Consider the following 19,816-nt stretch of genomic DNA (forward strand, 5'->3'; position numbering starts at 1 on the left):
CAGCCCTGCCGAGGACACCTGGCCGGCGAACTGGCACGAGTTGGAGGCCAAAGTCACCGCTCGCTTAGGACGCTGGACAGGATTGCTCCGAGTGTTGTCCTACAGGGGTCGGGCGTTGGTCATAAACCAACTGGTGGCCGCCATGTTGTGGTACCGGTTGGCTACTCTGATCCCTCCCCCTGCGTTTGTCGCCAAGATACAGAAGAAGCTTGTCGACTTCTTCTGGGACAACAGGATGCACTGGGTCGCTGCCGCGGTTCTGAGTCTCCCGCTTAGGGAGGGCGGTCAGGCGCTGGTGTGCCTTCGCACCCAGGCTGCGACTTTCCGCCTTCAGACGCTGCAGAGATACCTGTACATTGAGAATCCTCCAAGATGGTGTGCGCTGGCGACGTATTTTTTCCGCCAGCTGCGCGGCCTCAATTACGACACGCAGCTCCTGTTTGTGAAAGTGGGTGGCACGTGTGCCAGCCTGCGGGGGCTGCCTGTCTTCTACCAGGAACTGCTATGGGTTTGGAACCAAGTCGCTTCCAGGCGGAGCTCTCCCCTGACAGGAATGGTGGCTGTCCTTCGGGAGCCACTGTTCAGGAATCCGCACCGCCACGTCCGCAGGTTCGGGTGGCTGGCGGAGCGCAGAGCTGTGTCTGGCAAGGTGACTCGAGTCGGGGACCTGCTCGATGGCGGAGGAGCGGGCTGGATGGCGCCGGAGGAGTTGGCGAGGCGCATGTCTTGGGCCAACGTCCAGTTCGCGGCTGATGCCATCGAGTCGATAAAGGCGAAAGTGCGCCCCGGCACTGCAAGGTGTATCGAGGCGGCTCAAGCATGTGGGGCGATCCCGTCCGAGCTTTCCCCCGTTCGGACGGAATTCCTTGTCGGCGCCCAGCCCCGAACCCCCCCTTGGGAACCGGTGCCTCACAACTTGAGCCGTCTCGAGGAAATGCCCTCCGTGCCTTTTCATTCCGCACGGAGGGGCTTCCTGTACAGGCTGCTCCTGCACACCTTCCATTTTGTCATCTTCGCCTGCCGTCCGGACACGCCGTGGGGTGCCGTTTTGCCTTCCGACGGAGGCGGAGGTCCCCAATGGGGGGCTCTCTATGCGGGAGTCCTCCCTTGTTATATTGGGGACTTGGCCTGGAGGGTGTTGCACAGGGCAGTCCCGTGCAATAGGTTCTTAAATTGGTTCACAGACTCCCAGACCGCCTGTTTGTTCTGCGGTCTGGAGGAGTCCGTGTTCCATGTATATGTCAATTGTGAGAGGTTGCAGCCCCTCTTCCATTATTTGAAGGGGCTGCTCCTCAAGTTTTGGTTGCACTTCAGTCCCACGCTCTTGATCTACGGTCACCCGGTGCGGAGGGGAGCAGGCAGGTTGGAGGACCTCCTTGTGGGTCTGCTCCTGGGCCTGGCCAAGAAAGTCATTAATCAGTCCAGGCAGCGGGCGATCGAGGGGGTCGTCCGGCCGGATTGCCTCCCTCTCTTCCGCGGCTATGTTCGCGCCCGGGTGGCCCTGGAGATGGAGCACGCGGTGTCCGCCGGCGCGCTCGATCACTTCCGTGACCGGTGGGCGCCGCGGGGACTGGAGTGCATAATTGGGCTGGAAAACCAAATTTTAATTTGATTCTTAAGGTTTATTTGAAGTTTTAATGGTTTATTTGCAGTTTTTTTATTTGTCTAACTTATTTGTTTTCCCAAAAAGAGGATGAATCCAGGCACCAATTAACAAAGAGGGGGTGGAGTTTGAGATACCCAGAGCCAATCAGAGCTGTGGAATACAGAGGTTTGGATGATTATTCTGTGATGTCATTGCTGTTGGATTCTTTGACTGTCCTCAAACTGAATCTGAAAGCTTCTCTGTTCTCAGAATCAGAGCTTCACAATATATCTGAAAGAGTTCGATGAAATTCCATCCTGTAGATGGTGTCGAGTACAACCGGCTCTAAGTTAACCCATCTCTTGGAGAATTGATGGGCATCTCGGTGGGTCCAGAACGAGTCCGTGATACCAAGGTTCACAAGGTTGACCGCAATAGATTGAAAGAGACTGACCTGCACCAGACAGTTCGCAGTGAATCTGCAAACCAGCCCACAATGAGTTGGGGAAATGGAAAGCGGATCAGTGGGGAGCTTCAGACAGAATCTGTTGTTCCGTCACTGTAAAGTGCGATGTGGAGTTTTATCCCCATGAAATTTAAGAGTTGTAAAGTCCTGTGTTTAGTTTGCACTGTTTCCTCATCTCATGCAAACCCCGGGTCCGTTGTGAGGAACGGTTTTATACCTGAAAGGTCAAGTGTCTCGTGTATTCTCGACCTGCTGAGTGTCTCCAGCATTTTCTGTTTGAGATTTCCAGTATCTGCAGTATTTCGGTTTGTGTTCCTATCCTGTTGTAACTCTGGTCCAACTACCAGGCATTTAATAGGACCACAAAACCTCCAGAACAGAGAAGAGTGAATTATATAAACCGTCCAACACAGAAATAGGATGTTTTGCCCAACTTTCTTCAGCAAACTGCAGTTGATGCTCGGTCAATTGTTCATTTTAAATCTGAGATTGATTGGTTAATAAAAATCTAAGGTATTAAGGAATATGGAACAAAGGCAGGTACATGGAGTTAGGTCACAGATCAGCCATGATCTCATTGAATGGAGGAAGGGGCTCGAGGGGCTAAATGACCTCCTCCTGTTCCTATCCAGCTCATGTTGTTTATTCTCTGCACAAGCAGTAGTCCTAATCCCATGTGGCTGCCCGGTTCCTATTCCATGGCATCTAATCTCGATTAGGTACATCATTGGAAAGAGGTGCGGTTGTAACTACAGTGGTGTTTGAATTAGCTTCAACCAGCAGTAAAACTGAAGCTGGTCTCCGAAGTGTGTCAGAACTATCAAGGATGTGCAAGAAGCGTGATGCATCAATCGGCTGAGCCATTACAAAATATCCAAAGAGTTTTCATTTTCCTTGTGGTGTGGAGAACCAATGTATTTTCCAGTTGAGCTCCCACCAACATTCAAGTCAACATTTTATTTGTAGTAAGTCTCACCATGTCTGCTAGCTCAGTCCTGGAGAGAATATTTAATGGGCTCTGGTGTCTCAGTATTTTCAAATGGAGTTCATTCATTCCCTTTAGGTAAATGATTTTTGAACAATATTAATTGATACTTAATTTGTGGCATTTTCCAGAACACTTGGAAATCACCACACACTTTTTGGTTAAGGGCAATCTTTTTGAACAAGTTGAGGCCATTTGCAATATACCAAGTGAGTTATGGAAAATAATGTACAGCAACTATCTGAATACAATTAACTGGTGGATCCTGACAACAGTGAGGCTGCAATAGAAAGGAAGGGAGTTTAAGATTTTGGGAGAAGGACTATTTGCTTTAATAGGATTTATGTGATTACTGATTGATCTCCACTTTACCCAGCACCAACAAAACCCAATAGGACATACTGCAGCTTGATGTATAGGTTTATACAGGCTGGTGGTTTATTCAATCCTGGACATCAAGTAGTGCCCTGGGGGTAAAAAAAGAAAGTAATGTGGGTGATCTGAATCAGTCATTCATGAAAGAAAAACTTAGGAAATAATACTGAGCAGCCTACAGGTGGCACTGTCCAGGGAGAGTATAAATACTCAAGCACGTGCCCAGAATGCACAGGAACTAGTGAAGGACACAACTAGACCTCCATGTTGTAAAACAGTTGATTAAAGCTTTGTTTAACATTTAGACCAAGTGCCTAGTAGTTTTCATACATCAGTGGGGAAGAAAGGGAATGTTAAACAGAGACATCCTACCAAAATGGAAGTTTCTAAGATGTACGGTGTATAAATGTCAAAGCTTTGGCAAGCCAGTGAGTGACTTGTGGCATTAGTCAAATGTTAAGACAGCTCAGTAGCAGGTCATTCCCCCACACTTGCCCTGACCGGGAAGAGTCTGACGCAGGACACCAGGCACGTACTCTCCCTTCTCCTGACTGAAGGCACTAATTCAGCTCCTCCTCCCTTCCCCATTTATTTGTTTAAACCTCCACAGCTTCTTGACATTTTGCCAACAGGTGTTATAAAAATCATTCAGCAGGAATGGTTAATGAGATTTCAGAAACCATTAGAAGCCTCTCAAGTGATGATTTGAAGATGTGGGCACAGCCATCCTGGACACTGGGAGGAACTTCTATATTTTAAACTTAGCTCATTACACAGGTGTGCATCATGCAGTGGGATCAGTGATCAACTAGATCAGCTATTTAATTATACAATTAAGACAAACCAGTTCAAGGAATAAATTTTATTTCCATGTACTGTGACAGTTAGATGATAAAACTGGGAATTAACCACAACCACTAGAAGTTGGTCACACTTCATTTCCACAATGTATAGAACTAATAGTTCTAGAATCCCCATCAACTCAGGCTGTGCTTGTCAAACAGGTACTCTCCCATGCCATTCTCAGGGGCTCCCAGTCTCTTCAAGTTGGTGATGTGATCTCCAAGCTTCTTGATCATCTTCACTTGTTCATCCAAGTAGTGGGTCTCCAGGAAGTCACACAACTGAAAGAGAAAAGTACAATTAGCTCAGGAGACATCAAGGATTTTGAGCTTCACCTCCCATGGGGATTGTTGTTTATCCTCTAATGGTTGGTGTAACTGCTACAAGTGCTGCAGAAAGATTGGTGGATTTTCTCAGATCAGGTTTACTCCAGGAGTAATGCATTTTACCAATTTAGAATTAGAAAGCAGAACCCCCTTTAGTTAAATCTTAATCCTTTGGTGCCCCAATTTCAATCTGTTTTATGCACGGCCCCATCCCATTGAGATGCTGATGTTAATGTCTCATGAAAGATCAGCACAAACCTACTGGGCAGAGAGATATTTCTAAAGATCATTAAACAGGTTAACTTCCCACCATAACCTTCAACTCACCCAAAAACCATCACATGTCAGCTGTGGCTCACTGGTACCACTGCCAGAGTCAGAAAGCCCTCAGTTGTCCCATTTCAGAGAATGGAGTGAAGGTCGTCAACACTTCACTGCAGTACTGAGGGAGAGCTGCAATGTCAGAGGTATTGTCTTGGGATAACACATTACATGAGGTCTTCTGCCCATATGGTACACCGCCTTCAGTGTGCTAGTGCAGCCTTCGGTCACCTGAGGAAGAGTGTTTGAAGACCAGGACCTCAAACTCAGCACTAAGCTCATGGTCTACAGGGCAGCAGTGATACCTGCCCTGCTGTATGCCTCAGAGACATGGACCATGTACAGCAGGCACCTCAAAGCACTGGAGAGGTACCACCAACGCTGCCTCCGCAAGATCCTGCCAATCCATTGGCAGGATAGGCGCACCGTCAGTGTTCTTGCTCAGGCCAACATCCCCAGCATCAAAGATTTGACCACGCTCAATCAGCTCCGATGGTCGGGTTACATTGTCCGCATGCCCGATACAAGATTCCCAAAACAAGCGCTCTATTCGGAGCTCCGGCACGGCAAGAGAGCCCCAGGTGGGCAGGGGAAACGCTTCAAGGACACCCTCAAAGCCTCCTTGAAAAAGTGTAACATTCTCACCGACACCTGGGAATCCCTGGCCCAAGACTGCACAAAGTGGAGGAGAAGCATCCGGGAAGGCGCCGAACACCTCGAGTCTCTTTGCCGGGAGCAAGCGGAAGCCAAGCGCAGGCAACGTAAGGAGTGCACGTCAACCTAAGCACCCTACCCACACGCCCCTTTAACCACCATCTGCCCCACCTGTGACAGAGATTGTAGGTCTTGCATTGGACTCAGTCACCTACGAACTCATTTTTAATGTGGAAGCAAGTCATCCTCGGTTCCGAGGGACTGCCTAAGAAGAAGATGATGACGACATGGTACTCAGTAGCAAAGAATCATTTGCTGATTAAAATTGCCTGTCATTATGCTTGACCGAAGGCCATGCTGCTGGGCAAATTCCATAATCAATTGAACTTTTGCAGCTAGAAGCTATTTACAGATAAGGAAGTAGACAATGAGGTGTTACAAAGCTACAATCAAGGCATGCTGAAAGGAGGCTTGCAAGACAGAACACAAATAAACAACCTTTGCACAATGCATATTGTGTTGCTGATCACCTCTGCAAACCCTCAGACATTGTTCAAGTGGCCTAGAATCTGATGAGATAAAGACATTAATAACTGACAATAGCCAATGGACTCTGGACAATGGAAAAATGCCAACTCTACTCACACCAGGGAAAGAAGGGAATGCCCCTTTGCAGCACCCAGACTGATTTATGGAGAAGAATAAAAGACAACGACCAAAAAATATATCTTCAGTGCAGTCAGAAGGAGGTGGTGTGACCAGTCGTCATCTCACCTACCAGGATAGGGCTGCTGTCGGAAGAGGGGTGGGACTTGGTCGGTTGGCCCAAAGAACCTACAATCAACATGAACTGACCATCTGTGGGTGATCATAGGTATATCCCATCCACAGTATAGGTTAGTGGTGACAGGCAATGTATTGCAACAAGTTTAGTTTGGACATTGTATTGTAACTTTTTGATCTCAATAAAGTGGAGTGAAGTCAGAATCCACATTTGTCTCAATCACTCACTTAGAATTCTCGGGGCAGAATCTTAAAACTGACATCCCGAAACATCTTACAACTATTTCAAAGAACTGGGGAATTTCACCCAGTGTCCTGGCTAATATTTATCATAAAACAAACTTAATAAAAACAGATTCTGGAGATTTCTCATTTCTGCATGCGGGATCTTGGTGTGCAGATTAACAGCCATGTTTCCTACATTACAATAATGACACTTCAAGAAATACTGAATTGGCTGTAAAGTGTTTTGGGACACCAAGGACACGGAAGCCTTGCACATCTGTAGATCCTTCCTTTAAATGAGACGTTAGGAACTTACATGAGGGTCAGTGTTCCCAGTGGAGAGTTTGTGCAGATCCAGCAGGCTCTGGTTGACATCCTTCTCCAGCTGCAGAGCTCTCCGCATCGCCTCCAGACCATTGCTCCACTCATCCTGCTCTGGTTTCTGAGAGTTTGGGGGGTTGGTTGGGGGAGGGGGGCAGAATTGAGGGGAAAAAAATACCTAGTGAACTAATTGAGTTAGTGGATGAAATTAGTTAACACAGACTTGGGTATTTCAGGAGTTAGTCAGATCACAGCTCAATGTAATTCTTGATACTCTAATCCAGGAGACTCCTCCTCTCTAGATTTTAACCAGACAGTTCATCCCAAGAATTATCTTGGTAATGAGTTACTGGGACTTTAGTCACAGCACTAAATGCTTTAAGGTGGGGTATCCTAATAAGGAACACAATATTCCAAATGAGGTCTATCTAGCATTAATTGCAGCAACTCTTCCTTGCCTGAGCAGAACACCCACCATTCAGTTTACCCATTGTACCTGCAAGCTAGCTTCTAGTGACATCTGTACTGGGACACACCCCAAATCCCCTCACTCATACTCCTATTTTTACATCTGAAGTGGACTACCGCAACCACATCCTTCCAGTCGAACCCCTACCCACTAATTTTTGCTCTGGAGCTCACTATAGACCCTAGCTTAGCATACAACACCATTTGCAAATCTAGATCATAATACACTAGTTTTCACCATCCAGTGGTCAATTTTATCCCGACTGCCTCCTGCTCCACCTAGTTTTACTGGGGTCACAAGGTTGCTTCTAATTCCATGCATTCCAATTTTAGCCAGCAATCTCCCACCTTCTGAAAATTCATTATTAATCCTCCTCTAGGCACAACTTCCATGACTCTACAGTAAATCTGTGAGGTCAGGCATAATCTAATATTAGGTAACTAGCCTACTTTTCACAAACTCAGGGAAATTCTTCAAAGTTTGCTGAATCTAACCTTGATGTCCTCCAGGACCACACGCCCCCCCACGCTGATTCTGGAATTTCAGCAGTTTCTCAGCGTGCTCACGTTCCTCATGTGACTGCTCCTTGAAGAACTCGGCAAAGTGACGCAGGGCAACATCATCCCGGTCAAAATAATAGGACTGCGGGTGGAGACAAAATGGAAAGGGAGACAGGTCAGACATGGATCTCATCCATGGTAGCAACACACTCCAATACTTCCCCAATCCTTTGTGAATAGGTTTAAAGTCCCTCAACAGAATAAAAGATCATGTTAGTAGAAAATGTTAGTGAGCATTAATGCTTCTTGAAATAAAGCACTCAAACTACACTCAAATTATCTGTGGTATCTCCTTTTGTACCCAGTTGGAAGTCTAAAATTAGTAAAGGAAAAAAAAACAAAATCTAAAATTCAGTAGTTTAACACCAGCCTCAGGAGAGTGCACCTGGTGGTCTAGTGGTTCAGATTCGGCGCTTTCACCACCGCGGCCCGGGTTCGATTCCCGGTCAGGGAACAGTGCGTTTGGGCAGCACGGTGGCATAGTGGTTAGCACTGTTGCCTCACAGCACCAGGGACCCGGGTTCGAATCCGGCCTCGGGTGACTGTCTGTGTGGAGTTTGCACATTCTCCCCGTGTTTGCGTGGGTTTCCTCCGGGTGCTCCGGTTTCCTCCCACAGTCCAAAGATGTGCGGGTTAGGATGATTGGCTATGATAAATTGACCCTTAGTGTTAGGGGGATTAAATACGTGGGGATAGGGTGGGATATGTGTTAGTGTAGGGGTTACGGGGATCGGGTGGGATATGTGTCGGTGCAGGCTCGATGGGCCGAAATGGCCTCTATCTGCACTGTGGGGTTTCTGTGATTCTGTGAACAGGATTCACTCAGAGGGAACAAACTGGCCAGAACCAGCCAATGTTTCACTAACTAGTCACCCACTTAAATCTAATTGTTTCCATCCAAGTTGGAAAAGCTGACCAATTTTATGAATCTTCAAGCTGAATCCTCTATTACAAACTTGATGAAACCCTGCAGTTAGTTTCAGATATAAACATCAGAATAGAACAGAGGTATTACAGAGCAGGGAATGAGGCCTTTTGAAAGATCACTGGATTAAGACTGGGAAGGGCTAGAGAGAGACACTCTAAAGCCCACTCATTGACCGAAAGCCCATTCATTGACCTAGAGAAATTCTACCTGCTTAGAATACAATGATGCCACAGCCTTAATTTTGAAATAGGAGCCCAAAAATACAAAACTCACCATGGAAAGATAAACATAGGAGGAATAGAGCTCCATGTTGATCTGCTTGTTGACAGCATCCTCACAATCCTTGTGGTAGTTCTGACGCACTTGGGAGGCCATCTTAACTCTTCCTGTTGAAAAGAGCAAAGTTCAAACTCCACTGTTGTATCAACCGAACCTTTGCTCTCACAAGCTCTTGTATTTATACTAGTGGGACAGCCTGCATTTCAACAGGGTCGGGCATGACCAGTGATGGTTGACAATCCCTGAGAGCCAGTCAGGATCTTCCATGCATTCAGGCACCAATTAACAAAGGAGAGGGGGTGGGGTTTGAGATACCCAGAGCCAATCAGAGCTTTGGAATACAGAGGTTTGGATGATTATTCTGTGATGTCATTGCTGTTGGTTTCTTTGACTTTCCTCAAACTGAATCTGAAAGCGTCTCTGTTCTCAGAATCAGAGCTACACAACATAACTCAAAGCGTTCGATGAGTTTGCAAATAGAAATTCCACCATGCAGATGGTGTCGAGCACAACTGGCTCTAAGTTAACCCGTCTCTTGGAGAATTAATGGGCATCTTGGTGGGTCCAGAATGAGTCCGTGATACCAAGGTTCACAATGTTGACCACAATAGATTGAAAGAGACTGACCTACACCAGTCAGTCTGCAGTGAATCTGCAAACCAGCCCACAACGAGTTGGGGAAATGGAAAGTGGATCAGTGGGGAGCTTCAGACAGAATCTGTTGCTCCGTCACTGTAAAGTGCGATGTGGAGTTTTATCCCTCCAAAATTTAAGAGCTGTAAAGTCCTGTGTTTAGTTTGCACTGTTTCCTCATCTCCTGCAAACCCTGGGTCTGATGTGAGGAGTGATTTTTTACCTGAAAGGTCAAGTGTCTCGTGTTTTCTCGACCGATGCTGTCTAACGTGCTGAGTGTCTCCAGCATTTTCTGTTTGAGATTTCCAGTATCTGCAGTATTTCGGTTTGTGTTCCTATCCTGTTGTAACTCTGGTCCAACTACCAGGCATTTAACAGAAGGACCACAAAAACCTCCAGAACAGAGATGAGTGAATTACATAAACCGTACAACACAGAAATAGGATGTTTGGCCCAACTCTCTTCAGCAAACAGTTGTTTCTCGGTCAATTGTTAATTTTAAATCTGTGATTGATAGATTTTTGTTACCCAAAGCTGTTAAGGGATGTGGAGCAAAGGCGGGTATATGGAGTTAGGTCACAGATCAGGCATGATCCCATTGAATGGAGGAACAGGCTCGAGAGGCTAAATGACCTCTTCCTGTTCCTAACCAGCTCATGTTTATTCTCTACACAAGCAGTAGACTTAATCCTATGAGGCTGCGCTGTTCCTACACCGTAGCATCTAATCTCATTTAGGTACATCTCTGGAGAGGTTCGGTTATAAATAGTGGTGTTTGAACTTAGCTCCCACCAACAGTAAAACTGAAGATGGTCTCCCAAGTGTCAGAACGACCATACGTGTGCAAGACACATGGTGCATCAGTCAGCTGTGCCATTACAGAATGTCCAAAGAGCTTTCATTTCCATTGTGGTGTGGAGAACCAATGTATTTTTCAATTTACTTCCCACCAACAGTCAAGTCAATATTTTATTAGTAATCAGGCTAATGATTTATAGCAGCTCAGCACGTCTGCTCGCTCAGTCCTTGAGAGAATATTTAATGGGCTCTTGTGCCTCGGTATTTTCAAATGAAGTTCATTCCTTCATTTTAGTGAACTATTTTTAGATAATAGATGTTTAATTTGTGGCATCTCCAGGAAGTCAGAAATCACCACACTCTGGGTTAAGGGTAGTTTTTTGAACAAGTTTCAGCCATTAGCAGTATACCAAGTGAATTATTGGAAATAATTACAGCAATTATTTGATTACAATTAACCAGTGGAGCCCTAAAACAGTGATGCTGCAATAGAAGAGGAAGTGAGTTTAGGTTTTTGGGAGAAGAATCATTTCCTTTAATAGGGTTTCAATGGGTACTGATTGATTGCCATTTTACCCAACACCAAGAAACTCCAAAAGGACATCCTGCTGCTTGATGTACAGGTTTATACAGACTGGTGGTTTACTCAGTCCCAGACATCAATAGCCCTGGTTTTTTTTGGGGCAGGTTAGAAAATGTTAAACAGAAGACATCCTACCCAAAAAGGAAGTTTCTAAGATGGCCAACACTGTACTGTGTACACATGTCACAAAGCTATGACAATCCAGTGAGTGACTTGTGGCATCAGTCTAATGTAAAGGCAACACAATAAGCAGGTCATCCCCCACCCTCGCCCTGAGGTAAGAGTTTGAAGCAGGAGACCAGGCAGGTACTCTGTCTCCTGGCTGAAGAGTCACTACGGTCAGCATTAATTCAATCCCCTCCTCATTTCTTTGTTTTAAACCTTTGACATTTTGCCAGCAGATATTACAAAAAACCCTTTTCAGCAGGAACTGTTACCAAGAGTTCAGAAAACCATTAGAAGCCTCTCTGGTGATGTGCAGATGTGGCCACAGCCATCCTGGGCACTGGGTGGGGGCCTTCTATATTTAACTTGGCTCATATTACACAGCGTGTATTGGGCAGTGGCATCTTAGTTGTCTCAATAATCAGATCAGCTACTTAATTATACAACAAAGACAAACCAGTTCAATGATGAATAACTTTTATTCCCATGTACAGTGACAGTTCGATGAGAAAAGTGGGACTTAAGCACAAAGCATTCACCAGAAGTTGGTCACACTTCATTTCCAACATGTATAGAACTAATGGTTCTAGAATCCCATTCAACTCAGGCTGTGCTTGTCAAACAGGTACTCTCCCATGCCATTCTCAGGGGCTCCCAGTCTCTTCAAGTTGGTGATGTGATCTCCAAGTTTCTTGATCATCTTCACTTGCTCATCCAAGTAGTGGGTCTCCAGGAAGTCACAACTGAAAGTGAAAAACAAAGCACAATTAGCTCAGAGGAGACAACAGCCAGGATCTTCTGAGCTTCACTGCGCATGGGGATTGTCCTTTATCCTCTACTGGATGGGGTAACTGGTACAAGTGCTGCAGAGAGATTGGTGGATTGGACATTAGATTTACTCCAGGAGTAATGCATTTACCAATTTAGAATTGGAAAGCAGAACCCCCTTCAGTTACATCTTAATCCTTTGGTACCCCAATTTCAAGCTGCTTTACGCACTGCCTCATCTCAGCGAGATGATGTTAAAGTCTGTTGTGAAAGATCAGCAGAAACCTATTGGGCATGGAGATATTTCTAAAAAGATTGTTTCCCCCATAGACTTCAACTCACACAAAACAAGTGTCAGCCGTGGCTCACCAGTACCACTGCCAGAGTCAGAAGGCCCTGGGTTGTCCGATTTCAGAAATTGAGTGAAGGCCAACACTTTACAGCAGTACTGAGGGAGAGCTGCAATGTCAGAGGTATTGTCTTTGGGATAAAACAGTACACAAGGTCTTGTCTGCACACATGGTACTATTTCAAAGAAAAAACTGGAATGTCAAGTGTCCTGGCCAATATTTATCCTTAGCCAACTTAGTAAAACAGATTATCTGGCAATTTCTCTCATGTGCATGTGGGATCTTGGTGTGCAGATTGACTGCCATGTTGCCTACATTACAATAATGACACTTAAAGAAGCACTGAATTGGCTGTAAAGTGTGTTTGGACACCAAGGACAAGGAAGGCTCTATGGTTATGCAAGTCTTTCTTTAAAGAAGTCATTAGAACCTTACATGAGGGTCAGTGTTCCCAGTGGAGAGTTTGTGCAGATCTAGCAGAATCTGGTTGACATTCTTCTCCATCTGCAGCACTCTCTGCATCACCTCCAGACCATTGCTCCACTCATCCTGCTCTGGTTTCTGGAGTCGAGAAAGGAAGAGGTAGCTCATCAGCAAATGGAGTAACAGTGGATGAAATTATTTAACAAGGCTCAATTAGTTATCGTTGACTGTCAGGAGAGAGTAGGGTCACAAGTCAATGCTACTTCTTCATATCCTCATCCAGGAGACTCTGTCCCCAGATTTTACCAGACTGTTCATTCCAAGAAATACCTTGGTAAGGACTTATTGGACTTCATTCACAGCACTATATTCTTTAAGGTGGGGTATCCCAAAGGAACAATATTCCAAATGAGGACTAATCTAGCACTAATCGCTGTAACACTTCTTGCTCTTATATTTTGCCTTAGGATGAAGCCCACCATCCAATTAGCTTTTTTGTATCTGCAAGCTAGCTTCTAATGATATCTGTACTTGACACCCAATCCCTTCGCTCATACTCAGATTCTTACATCTGCTGTGGACCACCTCATGGAGCTACATCTGCCACCAGACTCACCCACTTCACTCCATTCAACCCCCTACCCTGCCCCCAATTCATGCCGAGCTCACTATGGCCCCTAGCTCAGCATAGCACTATTTGCAAAACTAGATCATATGCACTAGTGGTCACCATCCAGTGGTCTATTTGATCCCAACGGCCTCCTACTCCACCCAGTTTTACTGGAGTCACAAGGTTGCTTCTAATTCCACACATTCCAAATTTAGCCATCAATCTCCCACCTTCTGAAAATCCATACATACAACTGCAGGAACGGAAGTTCCTATCCGAATAATGAAGTTCGACACAGTGAAACAAAATAACAAAGTTTAATAAACAAACAGCTTAACTGGTAAAACTACAGGAGCAGATGTGAACAGGTCTGTGCCGAGTCACAGCCTCTCTAAGACTGCTACTAAGTACTGGAAGCTGACGTCATCACATTCTCCGCGCCAACGGGGGTCACGTGATCGGCGTCATGACATCACGCGGAAATGAAAGAAACTACATACAGTTTAAAGGTGCAGTCCACAGCTGCACTACACGGTAGTTAAAGGGATGATTACTAATTGCCCAGTGTGTCTTAATCTTTTATTTAAATCTGGTAATACTTATTACAATACATCAACTTCATAATAAATCCATTACATTCATTAACCACAATAAGGCTAACCTTAACAAAAATCAGCTTTAAGATTAACAGTACAAATAAAATAATACATTTTTTCAGACAAATACAATGTCAACAATACAATTACCCATAATAAAAAACAATACATACCGGTCCTACTGACAATCTAGTAACTCCTCATTTTTGCTTAGTATAACCTGTTGTCTTTTTAAATTTTAACATTCAAGTACAACAGCACTTATACAACTCAACAGTTACATAATAAATCCATTACATTCATTCACCAATTATAGTCAACAATATAAATACAACAATAAATTTTACAGGTTTATCAATAATATTTACAGTACAAACTGCAAACATTCAATAAACCAAGAATCCGTACACGCCAGTCCAACTGGCATTGTTCAATCATTCATTCCTCCATTCGTCCATTCGTTCGCTCAAGCGTAAGTTCCATGTGCATGTGTGCCGTTTCTATCTGCGTGCATGCCTATGTGTTCGTTCATCTGTCCGGCAGACCTCACGCTCACCAGGCGGCACTCGATTCACCTTGGGAGCGAGGGTCCTTCATTCAGTCGAACGTAAGTTCCAATGTATATACGTGCGTATCATTTGTCTACCTGTATGCATGTGTGCGTTCGTTCATCCATCCGGCAGGCCTCACGCTCACCAAGTTTCCCCCATCCCGGGGAGCGGGCCCTTCATTCGGTCGAACGTAAGTTCCATTATGTATGTGTGCGTGCGTGCATATATTTGTATCCGCATGGGTGCGTTCACTCGAGCGTTCGTTCGATTAAGGAAGGTTATAACATTAAATACCACCACAACATATACAGTCCCACAACCATATCAAAAATCACTTCAAATAAACTATTTTTAACCAAAACCCCAAAAACTTCTTCAACAAACAAGTAATACCAGTCCAACGCCAGTCCTATTGGCTCTCTTATAACTCCTCGTCTTCACTTGATGTTATCCAACCATATAATGTCATAATCCTTATCCACAGTCTTCAACCTTTCCACAGAAAAAGAAGCCGTCCACTTTCTCAAATCCCGTAAAAGAGGAAAACAAATACAAAAAATTTCCTTCTTCTTGCTTGTTATCACTCACAGGACCCAACCATCAAGACATTCGTTATCCCTTGCCAATACTTATTTTGCCTTTTATCTTCCTTTTATTTTCCTTTTTTTTTTTCACTTTTAATCCATTCTCTTCTCCCATCATTGGCTGTTCAAACACCATACTATAGATGAAACAGTCTGTCTTTCCTCCAGCAAAATGGCGGCACAAACCCGATTCCACCACCGAAACAAAGCCTCACAGCTGCCACCAGATGGAGCACAGGCGGGGCAGCTGCAACTCATTCGGGCCAGAGACCGTTCTTCGACCTTAGTAACCGTACAACATGCTCACCCACAGCATCATCCGACTCCGCTCCTGGCGGCCAGCCGCTCCACCCTAAGCCCCCCGCCGCCTTCCGCACTGGCGTTCCCCCCGGGCAGCCGAGGTGTGGAGCAGTCCGTCCATCCAGCACCGAGCCGAGCTGAGCTGAGCTCGCACATACGCACCAATAACTTGGGTTGAAAGAGGCTCCAATGGAGAGATAAACATAGGAGGAATAGAGCTCCATGTTGATCTGCTTGTTGACAGCATCCTCACAGTCCTTGTGATAGTTCTGACGCACTTGGGAGGCCATCTTAACTCTTCCTGTTGCAAAGCACTGAGCTCAAACTCCACTGTAGTAACAACCTAACCTCTACCCTCACAAGCTCCTGCATTTCAACAGGGTCTGGCATGATCAATGATGATTGACAATCCCTGTGAGCCAGTCAGGATCTTCCATCAATCCAGGCACCAATCAACAAAGGAGTCACTTTCGTGACCGGTGGGCGCCGCGGGGACTGGAGTGCATGATTGGGCTGGAGAACCAAATTTTAATTTGATTATTAAGGTTTATTTGAAGTTTTATTGGTTTATTACAGTTTGATTGGTTTATTTACAGTTTTAATGGTTTATTTACAGTTTTTATCTGTCTAAATTTATGGTTTTACCAAAAGAGGATCAACAAAGGAGTCACTTTCGTGACCGGTGGGCGCCGCGGGGACTGGAGTGCTTAATTGGGCTGGAGAACCAAATTTTAATTTGATTATTAAGGTTTATTTGAAGTTTTATTGGTTTATTACAGTTTGATTGGTTTATTTACAGTTTTAATGGTTTATTTACAGTTTTTATCTGTCTAAATTTATGGTTTTACCAAAAGAGGATCAACAAAGGAGTCACTTTCGTGACCGGTGGGCGCCGCGGGGACTGGAGTGCTTAATTGGGCTGGAGAACCAAATTTTAATTTGATTATTAAGGTTTATTTGAAGTTTTATTGGTTTATTACAGTTTGATTGGTTTATTGACAGTTTTAATGGTTTATTTACAGTTTTTATCTGTCTAAATTTATGGTTTTACCAAAAGAGGATCAACAAAGGAGTCACTTTCGTGACCGGTGGGCGCCGCGGGGACTGGAGTGCTTAATTGGGCTGGAGAACCAAATTTTAATTTGATTATTAAGGTTTATTTGAAGTTTTATTGGTTTATTACAGTTTGATTGGTTTATTTACAGTTTTAATGGTTTATTTACAGTTTTTATGTGTCTAAATTTATGGTTTTACCAAAAGAGGATCAACAAAGGAGAGGGGGCGGTGTGTGATACCCAGAGCCAATCAGAGCTTTGGAATACAGAGGTTTGGATGATTATTCTGTGATGTCATTGCTGTTGGTTTCTTTGACTTTCCTCAAACTGAATTTGAAAGCGTCTCTGTTCTCAGAATCAGAGCTTCACAACATATCTCAAAGAGTTCGATGAAATTCAACCGTGTAAATGGTGTCGAGCACAATCGGCTCTAAGTTAACCCGTCCCTTGGAGAATTGATGGGCACCTTGGTGGGTCCAGAACGAGTCCGTGATACCAAGATTCACAATGTTGACCACAATAGATTGAAAGAGACTGACCTGCACCAGACAGCCCGCAGTGAATCTGCAAACCAGCCCACAACGAGTTGGGGAAATGGAAAGTGGATCAGTGGGGAGCTTCAGACAGAATCTGTTGCTCCGTCACTGTAAAGTGCGATGTGGAGTTTTATCCCCATGAAATTTAAGAGCTATAAAATCCTGTGTTTAGTTTGCAATGTTTCCTCATCTCCTGCAAACCCCAGGTCTGTTGTGAGGAGCGGTTTTATATCTGAAAGGTCAAGTGTCTCGTGTTTTCTCGACCGATGCTCCCTGACCTGCTGAGTGTCTCCAGAGTTTTCTGTTTTTGTTTGAGATTTCCAGTATCTGCAGTATTTCGGTTTGTGTTCCAATCCTGTTGTAACTCTGGTCCAACTATCAGGCATTTAACAGAAGGACTAAAAAACCTCCAGAACAGAGAAAAGTGAATTACATAAACCATCCAACACAGAAATAGGATGTTTCGCCCAACTCTCTTCTGCAAACAGCAGTTGATTCTCGGTCAATTGTTAATTTTAAATCCGAGATTGATAGATTTTTGTTAACCAAAGGTATTAAGGGATATGGGACAAAGGTGGGTATATGGAGTTAGGTCGCAGATCAGCCATGATCTCATTGAATGAAGGAACAGGCTTGAGGGGCTAAATGACCTCCTGTTCCTATATTCCTAACAAGCTCATGTTTATTTTCTACTCAAGCAACAGTCCTAAATCCATGTACCTGCTCTGTTCCTACACCATGGCATCTAATCTCATTTAGGTACATCCCTGGAGAGGTTAGGTTGTAACTATGGTGGTGTTTGAAATTAGCTCCCACCAACAGTAAAACTGAAGATAGCCTCCCAAGTGTGGCAGAAATACCATGTGTGTACAAAACACACAGTGCCTCAATAAACTGAACCATTACAAAATATCCAACAAGCTTTCATTTCCCTTGTGTGGAGAACCACTATGTTCCAGTTTAGTTCCCACCAACAGTCCAACCAATATTTTATTTGTAGCCTGTCTAACCGTGTATAGCAGCTCACCATGTCTGCTCGGTCAGGCCTGGAGAGAATATTTAATGGGCTCTTGTGCCTCAGTATTTTCAAATAGAGCTAATTAATGCCCTTTAGGTGAACTATTTTTGAACATTAATCAAGTTAATTTGTGGCATCTCCAGGAACACTCAGAAATCACCAAACATCTGCAGATTAAGGGCAGTCTTTGAACAAGTTGTAGCCATTAGCAATATATCAAGAGAATTATGGAAAATATACAGCTACTATTTGACCAGAATTAGCCAGTGGATCTCTAGCACAATGACACTGCAATAGAAAGGAAGTGAGTTTAAGTTTGAGAGATAAACCATTTGCTTTAATAGCATGTAGATCAGGTTGGATTTATCTCCACTTTACCCAACACCAACAAACTCCAAATAGGAGATACAGCAGCTTGATGTATAGGTTTACACAAACTGGTGGTTTATTCAAACCCAGACATCAAGTATTGCCCTTGGTGGGGGGTAGTAAACAAAGTAATGTGGGCAAGAAAGAGAATGTTACACCAAAGAGCAGCCTGCCCAAAAAGGAAGTTTAAGGTGGTCAATGCAGTACCATGTATACAGCTCACAGCACTTTAGCAATACAGTGAGTGACTTGTGCTAATGTAAAGACATCTCAGTAGCAGGTCATACCCACCTCCATGACAAGTAAGAGTCTGAGGCAGGACACCAGGCAGGCACTCTCCCTTCTCCTGCCTGAAGTGTCAATACCAAAGACATTAATTCAAACCCCCTCCTCCCATCCCCATTTCTTTGTTTTAAAACCTCCACGGCAGCATGACATTTAGTTGGCAGATTATAAAAATTCTTCAGCAGGAATGGTTACCAAAATTTCAGAAAACCATTAGAAGCCTCATGATGATTTGAAGATGTGGGCACAGGAAGACATTTCTGTATTTTTAACTTGGATCATATTACACAGCTGTGTATTGTGCAGTGGGATCTTAACCAGATCAGCTATTTAATTAAACAAAGACAAACCAGTTCAATGATGAATAACCTTTATTTCCATGTACTGTGACAGTTAGATGAGAAAACTGGGAAATAATGACAACCAAAGTATTCACCACCAGAAGTTGGTCACACTTCATTTCCAACCTGTATAGAACTAATGGTTCAAGAATCCCATTCAACTCAGGCTGTGCTTGTCAAACAGGTACTCTCCCATGCCATTCTCAGGGGCTCCCAGTCTCTTCAAGTTGGTGATGTGATCTCCAAGCTTCTTGATCATCTTCACTTGCTCATCCAAGTAGTGAGTCTTCAGGAAGTCACACAACTGGAAGAGAAAAAACTACAATTAGTTCAGGAGCCTTCTGAACTTCACCTGTAGGGATTGTCCTTCATCTTCTACTGGATGGGGTAACTGGTACAAGTGCTGCAGAGATAGTTGGATTGGACGTCAGCTTAGATTTACTCCAGGAGTAATGCATTTACCAATTTAGAATTGGAAAGCAGAACCCCCTTCAGTTACATCTTAATCCTTTGGTGCCCCAACTTCAATCTGCTTTACGCAGTGGCCTCATCTCAGTGAGATCCTGTTGAGGTCTTGTGAAAGATCAGCAGAAACCTATTGGGCATGGAGATATTTCTAAAGATAAAGCTTCCCCTAACCTTCAGCTCACACAAAACAAGTGTCAGCCATGGCTCACTGGCCCCACTGCCAGTCAGAAGGCCCTGGGTTGTCCCATTTCAGAGAATTGCAT

At 44.4% G+C, this 19,816-nt stretch overlaps 1 protein-coding gene and 1 long non-coding RNA gene across 5 annotated transcripts in view; both read right to left on the reverse strand.

The window, feature by feature from the left end:
* Window positions 1-19,816, reverse strand: part of LOC147099731 (ferritin, higher subunit-like) — a 46,537-nt gene that overhangs the window by 17,488 nt on the left and 9,233 nt on the right. For 2 of the 4 annotated variants that reach the window (XM_085969115.1, XM_085969116.1), the window contains exon 4: window positions 19,098-19,389. The exons of 1 other annotated variant lie outside the window; for it this stretch is intronic. In XM_085969115.1, the coding sequence (XP_085825241.1) occupies window positions 19,243-19,389 (147 nt within the window). In that variant the 3' untranslated portion in view covers window positions 19,098-19,242. Of the gene's footprint in view, window positions 1-9,114; window positions 9,274-19,097; window positions 19,390-19,816 lie in introns of those variants that run through there. One more of the 4 variants, XM_085969113.1, reaches the window with a different exon arrangement.
* LOC147099732 (uncharacterized) lies at window positions 11,809-15,869 on the reverse strand. Its single transcript, XR_015073918.1, has 3 exons — window positions 13,789-15,869; window positions 12,853-12,978; window positions 11,809-12,042 (listed from the first exon to the last, which is right to left on the reverse strand). It is a non-coding gene; the product is annotated as an uncharacterized LOC147099732 (long non-coding RNA).

Source organism: Somniosus microcephalus, chromosome 28 (genome assembly GCF_052327205.1).
Source record: "Somniosus microcephalus isolate GS21.2 chromosome 28, FLI_Smic_1.0, whole genome shotgun sequence".
Lineage (NCBI taxonomy): Eukaryota > Metazoa > Chordata > Chondrichthyes > Squaliformes > Somniosidae > Somniosus > Somniosus microcephalus.